The sequence below is a fragment of the Stenella coeruleoalba genome, assembly GCF_951394435.1.
Source record: "Stenella coeruleoalba genome assembly, chromosome: 1".
NCBI lineage: Eukaryota > Metazoa > Chordata > Mammalia > Artiodactyla > Delphinidae > Stenella > Stenella coeruleoalba.
In genome coordinates, this window is record NC_137169.1 from 171618936 (window position 1) to 171636775 (window position 17840).

General features: G+C 36.8%; 1 protein-coding gene across 18 annotated transcripts in view; it reads right to left on the reverse strand.

Moving 5' to 3' along the window:
* Positions 1 to 17840, reverse strand: part of HMCN1 (hemicentin 1) — an 883583-nt gene that overhangs the window by 178802 nt on the left and 686941 nt on the right. For all 18 annotated transcript variants that reach the window (XM_079903114.1, XM_079903100.1, XM_079903116.1 and 15 more), the window contains 6 exons: positions 15853 to 15975; positions 14930 to 15091; positions 12420 to 12701; positions 9593 to 9760; positions 5298 to 5411; positions 4658 to 4744 (listed from right to left, as the gene is read on the reverse strand). In XM_079903114.1, coding sequence (XP_079759240.1) covers positions 4658 to 4744; positions 5298 to 5411; positions 9593 to 9760; positions 12420 to 12701; positions 14930 to 15091; positions 15853 to 15975 — 936 coding nt within the window. The remainder of the gene's footprint in view (positions 1 to 4657; positions 4745 to 5297; positions 5412 to 9592; positions 9761 to 12419; positions 12702 to 14929; positions 15092 to 15852; positions 15976 to 17840) is intronic.

The window sequence follows — 17840 nt, forward strand, 5'->3', positions numbered from 1 at the left end:
AAGGAACTAGGAAAAAAACAGACTAAGTCCAAAATTAGCAGAAGGAAGAGAATAATAAAAATTAGAGCAGAAATAAATGAAATAGAGTACAAGGAAACAATAGAAAAGATTAATAAAACTAAGAATTGGTTCTTTGAAAAGATAAAATTGACAAAACATTAGACTAAGGAAAAAAAAAAGAGAGGACCCAAATAAATAAGATTATAAATGAAAGAGGAGACATTACAATTGATACCACAGAAATACAAAGAATCATAAGAGACTACGCTCAACAACTACAGCCTAGGAGAAATGGGTAAATTCCTAGAAATATACAACCTGTCAAGACTACATCATGAAGAAAAAGAATATCTGAACAGACCAATTACTAGTAAGTAGATTAAACCAGAAGTCAAAACCTCCCAACAAGGAAAATCTAGGACCAGATGGTTTCAGTGATAAATTTTACCAAATGTTTAAAAAAGAATTAATATCAAGTCTTCTCAAACTCTTTCAAAAAACTGATGAGGGAACATTCCCAAACTCATTTTACAAGGCCAGCATTACCCTGACACCCAAGTTAGGTAAGGACACCACAAGAAAAGAAAACTACAGGCCAACATCCCTGATGAATATAAATATAAAATTCTCAGAAAATACTAGAAAACTGAATTCAGCATCAAATTAAAAGGATCATACACCATGATCAAATGGTATTCATCTCTGGGATGCAAGGATGGATCAAGATACACAAATCAATATAATACATTATATCAATAGAATGAAAGATAAAAATCATATGCTCATCTCAATAGATGCAGAGAAGCACCTGACCAAATTCAACATTTATGATAAAAAATCTTAACAAATTGTATATAGAAGGAACATTCCTCAACATAATAAAGGCCATATGACAAATCTGCAGCTAACATCATACTGAGTACTGAAAGACTGAAAGTTTTTTAAGATCAAGAACAAGATGAGGGTGCCCACTCTCATCATTCCTATTCAACACTTTATTGGAAGTCCTAGCCAATCAGGCAAGAAAAAGAAATAAAAGGCATCAGAATTGGAAAGAAAGAAGTAAAGTTCTATTTGTAGATGACATGATTATTTATATAAAGTCCTAAAGACTCCACCCAAAAACTGTTTGCTTTAATCAACAAATTCAATAAAGTTTCAGATACAAAATCAACATTAAAAAAATCACTACATTTTTATACACTAACAACAAATGATCTGAAAAAGAAATTAAAGAAACATCTCATTTATGATAACATCAAAAACAAAAACAAAAACTTAGGAATAAATCTAACCAAGGAGGTGAAAGATCTCTACATTGAAAAGTATAAAACATTGATGAAATAAATAAAAGAAGACACAAATAAACAGAAAGACATCTTGTGTTCATGGATTGAAAGAATTAATATTGTTAAAATGTCCATATTACCCAAAGCTATTTATAGGTTCAGTGCAATCTCTATGAAGATTCCAATGGCATTTTTTACAGAAATGGAAAAAAAAAATCTTAAAATTTGTGTGGAATCACAAAAGACACTGAATAGCCAAGGCAATCCTGAGAAAGAAGAGCTGGGGGCATCATACGTCCTGACTTCAAACTACATTACAAAGCTACAGTAATCAAAACAGTAAGGTACTGCCATAAAATAGACACATATACCAATGGAACAGAATCATAAGCACAGAAATAAAGCCATGCATATACGATCAACTAATATTAGTAAAGAGGGTCAAGAATACTCATTGGAAAAAGAGTCTCTTCAGTAAATGGCAGTGGGAAAACTGGATATTCACATGCAAAAGAAGGAAACTAGACCCGCGTCTTACACCACTCATAAAAATTAACTTGAAATGTATCAAAGGTTTAAATGTAAGACCTGAAACCATAAAACTCCTGAAAGAAAACAGAGGGACAGGGACTTCCCTGGTGACGCAGTGGTTAAGAATCCGCCTGCCAATGCAGGGGACATGGGTTTGATCCCTGGTCCGGGAAGATCCTACATGCTGCAGAGCTGCTAAGCTCGTGAGCCACAACTACTGAGCCAGCGTTCTAGAGCCCATGAGCCACAACTACTGAGCCTGCATGCCACAACTACTGAAGCCTGAGCACCTAGAGCCTGTGCTCTGCAACAAGAGAAGCTCCCACTCGACACAACTAGAGAAAGCCTGCACACAGAAATGAAGACCCAATGCAACCAAAAATAAAATTAAAAAATAAAAACAAATTAAAAATAAATAAACATTAAAAAATAAATAAAATAATAAAAATTTTTTTAAAAGCAGCTGAAATTAAAAAAGAAAACATAGGTACACAGCTTCTTGACATTGGTCTTGGCAATGATTTCTGTGATATGATACCAAAAGCATATGCAACAAAAGCAAAAACAAATGGGCCTACATCAACTAAAAAGCTCTATACAGCAAAAGAAGACATCAACAAAATTAAATGGCAACCTACAAAGTGGGAAAAAATATTTTCAAAGCACTATCTGATAAGGGGGTTAATATCCAAAATATGTAAGGAATGCATATAACTCAATAGCACACACACACACACACACACACACACACACACACACACACACACAGGATTCAATTAAAAAAATGGTAAAGGACCTGAATAGACATTTTTCCAAAGAAGATATTCAAATGGCTGACAGGTACAAGACAAGCTGTTCAGCACCACTAACCATCCAGGAAATGCAAATCAAAACCACAATGAGATATCACCTTACACCTGTTAGAACAGCTATTATCAAAAATACAGGAAATGACAAGTGTTGATGAGGATGTGGAAAAAAGGGAACCCTTGTGCACCTTTGGAGGGAATGTAAATTGGTATAGCCCCTATGGAAAACAGTATCAAGGTTGCTCAAAAAACTAAAAATAGAACTATCATATGTGTAGCAATTCTACTTCTAGGCATATATCCGAAGAAAACGAAATCACTATCTCAAAGAGACATCTGCACTCCCACGTTCATTGCAGCATTATTCACAATAGCCAAGACATGGAAACAGCCTATGTGTCCATAGATAGATAACTGGATAAAGAAAATGTGACATATATAAAATTATACATATAATTTAATATTATTGTTAAATACTAAATATTACTATACAATATATAATACTAATATTATTTACTATATATATATATATATATATAATTTAATATTATCCAGCCATGAAAAAAGAAGGAAATCCTATCATTTTTGACAACACAGATAAACCTCGAGGACATTATACTAAGGGAAATAAGTCAGACAGAGAAAAACATACGTATGTTCTCACTTATATGGGAAATCTAATAAACCCAAACTCATAGAAACTGAGAACCCATTAGTGGTTATAGAGGTAGGAGGTTAGAGGTGGGGCAATGAGTGATGGTGGTCGGAAGGCACAAAGTTCTAGTTATAAGATGATAATTGTGATTACAGTTAACAATACCATATTGTATAACTGAAAGCTGCTAAGAGAGTAGATCTTAAAAGTTCTAATTACAAGAAAAAAAGTTGTGTAGCTATGTGCAGTGATGGATGTTAGCTAAACATTGTGGTAATCATTTTGTGTGTGAGTGTGTGTGTATGTGTGTGTGTGTATAATCACCTTAAACTTATGCAATATTATATGTCAATTATATCTCAATGAAACTGAAAGAAAGAATAAAAAAGAAATATCTTAAAAAACCAAATGTCAACGTTAAAAAAAACAAACTGGAAGGCTCAAGATGGGACACTACAAAATTTAGGCAGCTGTTCTCTATGCAATAGTTGTTACCACATCATTGCAAGAAAAAAAGAAAACAGGTTAAGTAATAGTATATGTGACACTTTTTATATCTGTCTTTCTTAAGATGAAAATATTTCCTTGCTTACTTAAATGTATTGCTCATGCAAGGCATGTAAACAACGAAATAAGAAATTAATTGAATCTTCCTTAAAACACTTGCTTTCTATAAAAAGTATGGGCTGCTCTAGTCGTTCCATTAAAACTGCAAGGCTGTGCCTTTACTAAAAAGAGTCTTGAACACATTCTCTTAGAGATCTGTTTATTTTTATTACATGCAACACAATGATTCACTGGTAAAGCCGGTGAAATTGGGTTTAGAATTTTCATTTTTATTTTTACTCTTCTCCATTTCCTTGGTAATATGCAAACATGCTTACAAAAGGTGACAGTGTTGATCTTGGGTAATTCCCACTATCAGTGATGCTATACTTTCACCAAAATTCCTATTTCTTTGAAATAAAATTTAAGAAAACAATAAAAAGGAAAGGAAGGTACAAACATAGGGAAGGAAAGAAAAAATAAGAGGAGGTGGGACAGGAAATCTTACCCACAAGTAGGAACAGGATTAAAAAAAAGAAAGAATCATTTATTGAGTTCAAAGAAAAGACTAATGTGTCTTTTTCTGTCTCTCTCTCTTCCTTGCTTTCCTTCCTCCCCTACTACCTCTCTCCTTCCTTCCTTCCTTTTTTCAGTGTAGGAATTTCCTTTTTATCTCCACAGAATCTGAAAGGTTTCCTCCTATACTTCTACCATCTATATTGGGCTAGAATTCAAGGTCAAATGCTTGATTTTTCTCAACTAAGAGTTAAGTGGAGGCAATGAATAACCAGTGAGTTGAGCAGAAATGCAAGAGCTGAGCCCCTTACCTGTCACTTCACAAGTCAATGCAACACTCTGTTTCTCTTTTACCTTCACATCTTCAAATGTATTTTCACCCACAATGCGAGGTGGTACTAAAAAAAAAAAGACAGAAAAAGTAACAGTTCTAACAGCAGAATGGTTATTTATAGGCATCTACTTTCATATTTTTTATTAGGCTGTACCCTTTAAAACAATCCCTCGAATTTCTCATTATTATTTGTTTACTACAATGTTATATTGTCTGATCAATTCTAAGATATACTATAAAGTTATATGTCATAAATTCAATTATAATGAATTTTATTGTATGTAAATCATAAATATGTCAACAAGTCAAAGAGTAACAAAATCTATTAGACACATTTCTCCCTCTATAACTCTGATAAGCACTCACATTAAACAAGTTATCAGAGTCTTAGAACATTGTTGAACAATGGTGAACTGATAAGACATGGCATTTCAGCCATTTTAATCCAACTGATTACGTACAAACCATTCTAACATTGAATTCTTGCCAAGAGTGACAGTCCAGGGGCCAAAGAATACACGAATGTAAGTTCAAGCTGCAGATAAATGTTAACTCTGCTTCCAGAATGTATTTCAGACCATTTTATTTTGTCTAGATATTATAAGTTATATAAATACCTAATACTGAAAGCCCAAAGGTTTTTCTTTCTTCACCAGCTGCATTCCTTACAACACAAGTATACTGGCCAGCATCTTCCATTCTGGTCTGCATCAACCGCAGAGTCCTTCCTCCTGGAGAAGCAAACCACCAGATGACGCAAAAAGAAATCTGTAACTTTACAAGTTAGCCGTGTAGTGCTGAATTTTGGGAAAATGTCATCAATTCACTTCAAAGGCCTTTAAAATGCATTTATGTCAAGCTTTTAAAAAATATCACATGTTTTAAGGCTATATGAAGCAGAATAGATAATTCAGAAGAAATTTCTGATTTAATGGATAAAAAAAGTTAATACAAACCTAGGTGACAGCAAGTAAGAAATGGAGTTTCACAGAGGTACTGTTTGAACATAATCTTGAAAGGTAAGTATTCTTTAACACAGAGAGGAGTTAAGAGACACCGCTGTAGGCAGAGTATGAATAAGGATCTAGAGGTAGAAAGTAGATGAGAGGTGTGGCACCTAAAACAGAACAGGCGGAGAAAACAGTGAGAGATGAGACTAGTTGGAGTATGACCAGATTCTGTGGGCCTTCGAATGCTATGCTAAGGAATTTAGACTTTATTGTGTTCACTACAGGCTATGGAAGTACATAAACAGAAAAGTCATGCTCTGATTCGTGCTTTAGAAAAACAACCGTGACAGGATGTTTACGAAAAGATTCCCAGTTTGCGGTGGAACACATGAAATGGGAACGTTAGAAAGAGGACCACACCAACTACCCAGACTGGGATGACATCAATATACAAGGGATGAATGAAACCATGAAGACTGACTACCAGTTTTCAATTGAGTTTCACGGAATTCTAGAACTATTTATATCAAAGTTTATGAGGGTCACTTTGTTCATTAGCACGACTCTGATTTTGTTCCTCTTTATATTTTGAACTTCTATGTAATGAAGAAAGATTCTGGTAGACTGGGAATGAAACTGATATGCTGAAGGGTGTAATTTGGAGGAAAACTCCTATTAAGGACCAAGGAAGAGGAGCCAGCAGATGAGACTGAAACAAAGCTGGCAGAGAGCAAAGAGACACACTGAGAGAGTAGAGTCCTTGAGGACACGGGGAGGGGGAAGGGTAAGGTGGGACGAAGTGAGAGAGTGGCATGGACATATATACACTTTGTGTGCTTTGTGTCCACCTAGAGGGTGGGAAAGGGAGGGTGGGAGACACAAGAGGGAGGGGATATGGGGATATATATATATATATATATATATATATATATATATATAGCTGATTCACTTTGTTATACAGCAGAAACTAACACACCATTGTAAAGCAATTATACTCAAAGATGTTTAAAAAAAAGTGTAAATCATTTCTTAGGTTTTGTAATAATTTTCCACTTGGTGTATTTTTGCTTAGTACCTTGAATTTGAACTAAAAACATTGAAATGGTTAAACATAAAATTTTCATGTAAATATTCACCTGGATCTGAATTTATCAGGAGTTTCCATCTGCTTTATGTTTTTATAAACACAAGCCCTCATTGAGCTTTTCCTATAAGCAACCTACTCATCCTCAAACCAATGAAAGGTGAACTTAGTAATATCTTATTTAGACAGACAACACTGATTATCTAAACTCAGTCTTTTTCCCCAGTTGAATTTAAGTAAGCAAAGTTGAATACAGAAATTCCCTAAACATGTCAAAAAACTTATGTTAATTAGGAAAGGATTCAAAAGCACTCACTGCTACTTCAGATTAGTGAGACCATAATATGATTCCAGTTGAGAGATATTAAAAAAATACAACGTTTATGAGTCATTGCTGGCTCTGCAAACCTCAACCTCATAAATCTCATGATCTTTCCTTTCTCTTTGTTTCCTGGTCCTCTCCCTTATTGCAGTGAAAGACAAAAAAGGGTTGGACAGTAAATTATACTTAGATGGAGACATTTCTCGTACCCATTAAATTTTTATAGCAGCTATCTGTTCTTGGCAGATAACTTCATAACAATGATAGGACCTGCAACAAAGTACTTCTTTCAGAAAAGCCTGACTTAATGTCTCAGGAGGACTAATCTTAATGAAACAGAAATGTGCAGCCGATCAAGGAACAAGCGAGTCATACGCCATTCATCTGATTCTCAGTCATCGATTGCACAACACACATGTTCAGACTGTAAAACTGAATGACTCTTCTGGCAGCGCCACAAGGTGAAGTACGTTTAATGTGTTTGCTCAGGGATCTCCAGCTGCTAGTCAAACAAAACAAAGCTATACAATAAAACCAAAACACTACCCCTGTGGATCTATAATAAGCCAGAGTACCTAATTTTATCTTGCCTTTTTCATTTCCAGGAACGCTGATGTAGTTATTATATTTAAAAAGAGTTCCTACTTTTTCAGCAATTGAGAATTAAAAAAAAAACAATAATATAAGGATGACTATAAGAGAAGAAGATAATGTGTTCAGGTTTTTGGTAACCAAACTGCAATGAAATCTTTGCCATCAGTATGCATTCCTTAAGATCAACAGAGGCAGGCAGTCCTTCAAAAATGACAGCATTATAGGACATAGGAAAGTCTCCTAGGATAGGGAAACCCAAATCTTTTACCAGGTTGTCTATGGCAAATAATAACAAACATGTATTGGATGCTTAGGATATAAGCAGGCACTGTGTTAGCTGCTTTACACATATTAACTCATCTTTACAAAACCCCCTAAGAGGCAAATGCCACTAGTATCCTCACTTTACAAGTGAAGAACTGAAGTTAGCAAAGTTAAGAAACTTGCCTGAGGTTATAAATCTAGTATTATAGGCAATAGATATAATAATTATAGCAATGTATATTCCTCATTAAGCCCCTATCATTTATAGACCAAGATCTTGAAGAAACAGAAGGACCTTAGGTTATTTAGACCTAATTCAAATACTAGGAAAGTATCTTTTCTGAAAAAGCCTTCAAAAGTGAGAATTTAAACGTTGAACAAATTTAGGGGCAAGGAGCTTGTTACCTCCTAAAATAGCTCATCTTGACTTTCAACAATACAAATATTTTTTAAAGTTGTTTGTATTCAGACTGCAATCTGTCCCTAGAATTTTCCATACACTGGTATTACTTGGCACTAGACGGAACCAACATCATCTTTTCTAAGCCATGGCTCTTCAAGTATTTAAATGTAATTTTCACTACGTTGTCATGAGTTACACAAGGTTTATTTTTTCAGGTTAAATAGAATTGGACGTACAGTTTACTTTGCAATCATTTGCCATCACGGTTATCCTCCTTCGAAAATACTGTCAATAAATCCTTCTTCTAGTCTTCCTAATGAGTAAGTTAAATCCACAATACAACTGGTGTTTTACTTGTTTTATTGGTGAAAATCTATTTTATTCATGTGGCAAAACATTGCATCTGTTTTCATGATAAACACATTATATTGTTAATGCATACTCAATACCCAAAGCAATTCAGAGATCTTTTCATATGAAGAATTCTGAAGCTATATCTCACCCTAATTTTCACCATTGGTTTCTGAATGTGAGTGCAGGAGTTTACTTAACTTTCATTTTGTTAGGTTTAATTCAAAAGTTCCAGAGTGAGGTGTGTTTGAATTCGGATGCCTTCATTCAACACAGTAGGTATTCTTCTAAATATCCAAGCTTTTTATTACCCATAAACTTGGCAAGATTATTTTCTTAGTCTGTACCCAAATTATTACTGAAAGGGGCCAAGTGCAGATTCCTGTGGCATGCCCCAAGACACCTCTCTCGACACTTACACTGATCCATAAAGAATAAGCTAATAGATTTTCCTACATAATTAGATAAGGAATAAGAAGAATATCTTTTTTACAATAATGATAAAATCTTAGCTCACTTAAAACTATTCCATATTGGAAATATAAATCTCACTCAGATTAGAGTTGTGAAAAAATTTAAACTCGTGGTTATAGAAATTGTTATATAACATTATTCAGTCTAGGCTCTGGCTTCAAGTATTTCTTTTCATTTTTCACTTTTCAGATTGGCTGGTACTCATTCCAGCATGAATGCTCTGACATCCCCATGATTTAAGTAATAAGCGAGTGCAAAGATTTCTTTGTCAGAAGGATATAGAGATATTTAGAGATTTTCCCCATATAGCTTCTGATGTCCTAAAATTTTTTCTTAATATGATCAGTGGGGATTATAGTAAGCAGCTAGATCATAAAGAAAAAAAGAAGACATGGAGTTATGAGAAATTAAGGAGAAACTGTGGCCACAGGAAGCGAATCAGGTTACCAGGCTACAAGAATTTCTAATACCTGAGAGAATTCTCAGAGAACTGCTAAAGTTGACAGGACACCCATCTTTAAGCCAGGTAATTGAAGGCAGGGGAATTCCCGAAGCTTCACAAGTTAGGGACACTGAGTTTTTTTCCACCACACTGATATTTTCAGGTGTCCTGTGGTTTCCTATGATGCTTGGAGGGGCTGTAAGACAAAACAAAACAAACAAGAAATGGAAAGGAGGGTGGTTAGTATGTAACAAACACCAAATTCTAAACAGCTTATTCTTAAAAATAAGGCTTCCATTTGCTAGTCAACAGTAAGCAAAATAAGCAATCACAAGATGATGATGACGATGACGACGACGAGGACAACACTCCTGGAAGTAAAAATGTCACTTCTTCCTCACTAATAGCAACATATGACTTAAAAAAAAATTTTTTGTTTATTTTATTTATTTATTCTTGGCTGCGTTGGGTCTTAGTTGCAGCACTCGGGCTCTTCGTTGCAGCATGCGAGCTTCTCTCGAGTTGTGGCGTGTGGGATTTCTCTCTCTAGTTGTGCTGCAAGGGCTCCAGGTTATGTGGGCTCTGTAGTTGTGGTGCGCAGTTTCCAGAGCGCATGGGCTCTGTAGTTTGCGGCATGTGGGCTTCTCTAATTGAGGTGCCCGGGCTCAGTAGTTGTGGTGCGTGGGCTTAGTTGCCCCATGGCATGTGGGATCTTAGTTCCCTGACCAGGGATCAAACCTGCATCTGCTGCATTGGAAGGTGGATTCTTTACCACTGAACCACCAGGGAAGTCCCCAAATGACTTTCATATTGTTATTCTGATAGTGGTGAATGATTTTCTGTGAGTCACTCATCTTTTCTGGTAATATGGATTCATGACTTTCTTATAGGCAGAATTTTCTAACAAATAATTCTAGTATTAAAAATTAAAAACAGGGCTTCCCTGGTGGCACAGTGGTTGAGAGGTCCGCCTGCCGATGCAGGGGACACAGGTTCGTGCCCTGGTCTGGGAGGATCCCGCATGCCGCAGCACGGCTGGGCCCGTGAGCCATGGCCGCTGGGCCTGCGCATCCGGAGCCTGTGCTCCGCAACGGGAGAGGGCACAGCGGTGAGAGGCCCGCGTACTGCAAAAATAAATAAATTAAAAATAAAAACAATCGAACAAATTAGAAGCTCGAAACCTCGTGAAACACACCAGCTTTCATGTTATCTATACTAACCACATTTTTGTTCCTTGGGCTAGTTGTTTCCTTGCTGGTTTTTTCCTTATTTTCACCCCAATCCAGCTCATGGAGACAAATGTGGTTTCAACTAGAATAGGAGCAGTAGAGTTGATGGGACTTAGTGACACCAGATATGAGAAAAAGAGGAGTCAAGGATGATTCCTAGGTGTTTCCCTTGCTCAATCACATTAGGGGGTGGGATTGGCACAATCACCCATGAGAGAGTGTGGATAGAGAAGCAGGTATTGCCCATTTCAGAGCCTTGGGGCATTCTAACACTACAGTCTGGAAGAGTAGGGGGAAACAATAAGAGAGGTTGAGAGGAAGGAGTTGCCTGAGAGTTAGAGACCAACCAAGAGGGGCAGGGGTGGGGCAGTTCCAGAAGCCTAGAAAAGACATGAGTGACCAGCTCCTCGAGGTCAAATATGCCTTGTGAATGCAAAAATGTGAGACACACAAGTGGGTTGAGAAGACGGGTTTGTGCAATGAGCAGAGTAGAATCAGGATAGTCTGAGGATAGAGTGACAAGTCACATTGACCCAACAGGCCTGGACAAGTGCAAGGGCTGGGTCAGAGGAGAACCAGTGTTAAAACCCAATTAAGCCAGCACTGGAACATAGATAAAACAAGGCTACACAGAGGCCTTGAGTTCCTCTATGTCCCTCATTAGCCCCATGGAAAGTTACCCCTCCATCATGTTTTCCTTCTGCACAGAGAAGGGCCAATGACACCCTCCACTTTCAATGGTCTTGCAGAATTGAAGTACATGGAAGATTGAGCCAACTGGAATTTAGCATAATCTGAGACCTTGATTTCTCAACATCAGTCTTGCCTAGGAAATTTTATGACAGAAATTCTTGTTAATACAACTGACCTAAATGTCCCTCCCTAGAGAACTGATCAAATAAAGTATGAAACATTCAAATAATGAAATAGTAAGCACCTGTTAAAAAGAATGAAAAAAACACAATCTAACAAAACAATACATAGGACTGATTCCTTTTCAGTCTCTAGCTTTGGTTTACCCATTGGCTGCAAACTACGAGATATTAATACTGGACTTTGTGCATGTTCTAACTGGATTTAAGTTACAAGACCATGTCTATTAGATTTACCATTTCTATAGATTTTAAAAATGCAATTCAAATTGTATGCATACAAATAGGTGTCCCTGAGTACATGTATGTTTGGTCCATTCCTATGGACATTTACTGCTCATTACTTAGAATTTTAAAGCTGACTTCAGTACAACTTATGCCCATCTGATGCTCAGTCAGTAAGCTCTAAGGAACCTAGACTTACACTAGCCAAGTTAGCTAATGTGGAAAACATAGAATTATGGAATGTTACTTGGGATAGCACTGGATCAAAAGTACTTGAAGAAGATAATTATCTACTTTACTATGTGCTTTCCTAAAAGAATATCCAATATATGCTTATTTCAGCAAGGTAAGATATGGAAGGTCAGGCATAGTAGGAGGAGTGATGAGACTGATCTAAAGAAGTGGTGCAAATGTAGAAAATAATCGACTATAAATAAAAGACTCAACACTTGAGGTCTATATCTCCCATCCAGGAGGCTATAGATTATATCAGCCAGTGAATGGACCTACTGAGCCTGTTTATACTTACTGTGTACACTTAAGTCATATTTTCTGTCAGTCATTCCTGCTATATTCACAGCAACACACACATAACGGCCTGTGTCAGACACATGGACATTCTTCAGTTGAAGGATATGACCTTCATCCGTTACTTCCATTCCCCTTCCCTTAGTCAAAGGGCGGCCATCTTTCATCCAGGTCACTGTCGGTTGAGGAATACCCTCCACCTCACACTCTAAGGAAATGCTCTTCCCTCGAGTTACGATGATTTCAGTAGGGTGGCTGCCACTGTTGGCTATAGTTGGTCGAACTAGGGAAAAAAAAGAAAAGAATAGGAAATGTTTGCCTTAAGTCTTATATAAGAATTTTCATCACGCAAAGTTAAATTCTTTTTTTTTTTTTTGAAAGAAAATGCTTTATTGTTTCTTGTGGTCATACAAGCAGTACAAATTTACAGCAAAACAAAAATCACAAAATTCAGAAAAGTATAAAGCTCACTCACCATGCCATAATCGAATATACCCACTGAAAACATTTAGGTCTTCATGAAACCAACCATTACAAAATGAAATTTAAGAAAACCTACTAAGCACAATAACATAAAAACAAATATCTAGGAATAATATGACAAAACATACTAAATTCATTTTTGATGTCAAAAAATTAGCTACTAAAGAAAAGACCCAGGACTAATAGACATGGCATTGCTGTACTGAGAGGTAGAATTCTCCAATGTACCTAAATGGGTTCATAACTAAAATAAAGCTATCAATATAGTAAGGAAAGAATACTGCATTAGCTACTTTCCCTGCTTTTGAGAAGTTATACAACTATTTGAATTATCATTTGTAGCTCTAACCCAGGGAAGTCTTCTAGTACTAATTTTAAAGTAGATATGATAGCCTAGCTCACGACCTAATGTCTGTTCCCAATTCCTTTCTTCCCTTCACTAGAGGAGTTGGAAAAGCTGAGACTTTCTCAGCCTTCTTTGGAAATTGAGGTGACCCCAGGAATCACTGTAGACCTAAAAAGTCTAAATGGAAGTCTGCTGGCAGGGGTGAGGTGAGGGGGTGGGTTTGGGAAATTTTTTGCTCTCCTGCCAAAAGAGAAAGATACCATTCCTTTCCCTTCCCACACTGCCTTCAATGTGGACTTGATACTACCAATGCAGCAACCATCTTCAGATAACAAAGGAAGGACCAGGAGGATCCTAGATCTCCTGTTCTGGTAAGAGTAGGTGCTGACCAACTCCAGTGACTGCTAGCCTCAGGCTTCTCATTATGTGAGAAAATAAACCTCTATTTGTTTAAGCCACTGATGGCCAGTGATTCTGTAACTTTATAGCTAAATTCACTTAGTGGATACTGATTCCAAGAAAGAAGATTAAACCAACTCAAATACACATGTGTGTGGGAAAGAAAATGGACCAGTGTTAGTAATCCTGTGTTCCAGGGCCAATCCTGTCACATACAAGCCATGTGACCTCAGTTGGTCACAGAAACTTCTCTGGGCTTAAGTTTCCACATACTTTTTTTTTTTTTGCGGTACACGGGCCTCTCACTGTTGTGGCCTCTCCCGTTGTGGAGCACAGGCTCCGGACGCGCAGGCTCAGCGGCCATGGCTCACGGGCCCAGCTGCTCCGCGGCATGTGGGATCCTCCCGGACCGGGACATGAACCCGTGTCCCCTGCATCGGCAGGCGGACTCTCAACCACTGCGCCACCAGGGAAGCCCTCCACATACATTTTGGAGGCAATATTTTTGTCTCATACCACAGCTATGCAAAGATTAAATGAGGTAATGTAAATATTTCAAATACTTTAAAATCTTATATAAATTAAATACTCTTTACGATGAGATATTTTTACATACTGTAAATGTACCCTATGGTACAATGCCATCTTCTCCATTCTGCACATACACTATCCTGCCCCCCAAAAGTTACAGCCACGTTGATACACCTGCCAGCAGCAAGCTGATGCAGATATTCAGCTGTACTGCTGAATAAATAACAGCTAGAAAGAAGTCATTACTCTTTATTACGTCAGCACAATTAAAATTTGTGGGTCTTATGAAAGGTATAGTTGTCCCTGGGTATCCATAGGGGACTGGTTCCAGGACACCCTAAAATACCCAAATGCTCAAGTCCATTCTATATAAAATGGCATAGTATTTGCATATAAGCTATGTACATCCTCCCTTATACTTTAAATCATCACTAGATTAGTTATAATACTTAATACAATGTAAATACTGTGTAAACAGTTGTAAATACAATGTAAATGCTATGTAAACAGTTGCTTGGTGCGTGGAAATTCAATTTTTGCTTTTTGTAACTTTTTGGATTTTTTAAAAATATTTTTCAATCTGCAGTTGGTTGAATCCATGGATGCAGAATCCGTGGATATGGACGGCCAATTCCATACTATAACCACACTACTTTGAATGACTCTCAAAGATATGAAGAAAAAGTAAAAGGGAAGGATGGAGAGGTTTTTAAAAAAAAATTGTGCCAAAGCCTGGCTAACTAATAACTTACTGTAAACTTGCAGATTGTAGTCTTTCTTTGCTGCTCCAGCAACATTTGATGCCACACATGTATAGAGCCCTGCATCAGATTCTTCTGCAACTGAAATCTGCAACTGCCTGCCTCCAGATAAAGTTCTGACCCGCCCTGCAGAATCAGCCAGCACTGGGGAACCTGCAAAGAAAACCAAGTGGCAGAATGTGAAGCATAAATGTAAGGTGTTTTGTGTATATACTCTAATGAGTACATATACATATATATTTACTTCCTAGTTCACATACTTAAAAGGCAGAGGACACTGTATAATAATCTAGGCAAAAAGGAGGAGGAGGAAGATGAAGAGAAGACTATCTTCTGCAAATTTTTCTTTCAATCAATATTGCATTTAAAAGAAAACATACTTAGTAAAACAAACAAAATAAAATCTTTAAGTAAAACAAGAATTATTTTTTAGATCAGCTAAAAATTTAGATGATCTGATACTTAATGGAAACAGATATTTGTTGATGAATAACTAAAAATCGGTTCAACTGCAGAATTCAATCTTAACGTACATTACAAAACTGTCACAAATACAGCAAAAATGTTTGCTTTAAAAAACAAGAAAAATTTTAAACCTATTTTAAAGAAGAAAGAAATAGTTCGTTGAATGGTGGATTCTTGATCATTATAGCTGCCCTACGATGCATTTGATTAAAAAAGAATTAATGGAGAAAATTAATTTCTTCTTGGGAGCAGTGAGTCTCAAAACCGACAATTTTCAGGTTGATATTGTAGAAATACTGCATATGGCGCATTTAACACAAAGCAATTCTGCTGTCTGGTATTTTTGCGTGCAAACCTTAAGAAAGTTTGTTGGCATGTTTCTCAAACAAAATATAAATTGACTTAATATTTATATTTAATTTTATAAATGTCAAAGGATGAAAACTGACCTTTCTTCTTCCAAATGAGATTTGGGGGTGGAATACCACTTGATTCACACAATAGACTAATAAGATGCCCTTCAATGACTGTAAGTTGAGCAAGTTCATCAGAACCATAAATATTCGGTGGTACTGAAAGATTAAAAAAAGGAAAAATACTATTTTACACTCAAAAATAAAATTTCCCTAACACTTTGCATGTAAAAATAAAAAAGGTTCCCACTCCAATGGTACATGTAAATAATTTAGCACTTGAGGTTGACCTATCAACACCACATTAAAAGTCAACTGTAAGACCTAGAATAAATACCTAATAGCAGACTTCCCATTTTCACAGATAGAAACTTAATTATCAAAATACTCAGAGTGATATAAAAAGGAGATACAGTCTAGATATTTAGACATCTTGCACCAAAAGAAATGAAGACACTTAGCAAATTTAAATTTAACCCAGCCATTGTGCCTCTCCAGCTTTGATATCTCAGATGTTGAACAGAATAGAAAGACATCAGGCATATAACATATAGTAAAGAACAGAGGTAAGGAATTTGATCTGAGGAACAGACATGCTACCTATCCTAGATTGCACACTCTGCATCCCCCCACTGATCTCCAGCTTCTGCTTGGAACTCTCAAAGTGAATTCTGACTACCCACACTTTACTCAAAGAGGCTGAGTCTGCATTTGCTGGTTGAACTCTCCCTTGGGACACTTTTCTGGCTGCAGTATTATCACGTGATAGATGCTTATCCTCCCAAGCTCCTGGGAGGTGAGGAGTGGGAGAATCCTCCTCACCGCCAATGCTGCTTCCAGCCATTGTTCAAGCACCCCCATGAAAGTCACTATTCTTTTGAGGCTCATGTCACCCATTTACTTCTTTTTTTCTTATCACCATCTGTGAACCTGTCATTCTCTTTCCATTCACTGAACAATTTGGTACTTGTTTTTATCCTTTCTCTTTATATGAAGACCTGCCACATTCTGTATGAACTCAATATCCACATGTCTAAACACCTGGCTACTCAGTTCCTTGATCTGCTCATCCTGTTCTCCAACAGAGGCCATACTCTTTTCACCATCTAGAACACTTCTCCTATTAATTTATAAATTTAGGCCATTTTCTGACAACTGCTCTATCCTTATAGCTCTTTCACTCAACTATTCCCAATTCTCAGTTCAATGACCTAATTGAATCTCAAGTCCTTAAACCTCTCAGAAGCCTCCCAACCTTGCTGCTTACTCTTTTATTTACCAACTTCACTATCCAACTTAGATTTCATGATCAGTAATTTCAGCTAGTCCTCTGCCAATATTTTCAACTGCCCGGCACCACTGCTCTTCCTATTTGGCAATACCCTTAACTTGGGATGAATCCTATAGTTCACTCTGTCATCACCTATCCCACAGATGAAAATTCTGCAGAAGAAAATGACAACTACACAAATTGCCACCACTATAAATTCATGATCTCCAGCCCAAACTCCACCTCCTCTACTTCCATGGCTTCCATTAATACAAATACTTGCAAATCTGTACCTGTAATGCAGATACTCTCTGAGATCTGGACTTTTATATCTGACTACTTAACATCTCATCTTGGATGCCTCTGAGGCACTGTCAAACTCAACTTGCCCCAAACTGAACTCAGTAACCAGTGTCATTGTCTTTCTTCTTAAGCTCTCTATGCCTACATGTGGCATAGTACCTAGAACACAGAGTCACTCTATAAATGATTTTTGAGGTCTCGACTTTCACTCCCCTATCATTCATTCTTACATTGACTGAGACCTGCTTTCCTCTTTAAGAGGCATTGGTCTACTCACAGTTGTAAAGTACACTTTGTATTTTATGTCTCATTTGGCTTCTCTGCAATGTGCCATTATTCATTCGTTCATTCACTCATCTATCTAACCACGTCCAACTTATTTGTTGTCCGTGTTCTTCTTCTGGGAACACCATTGTCCCTTAGTTTCCATGACACAAGCTTTACCCAGTTT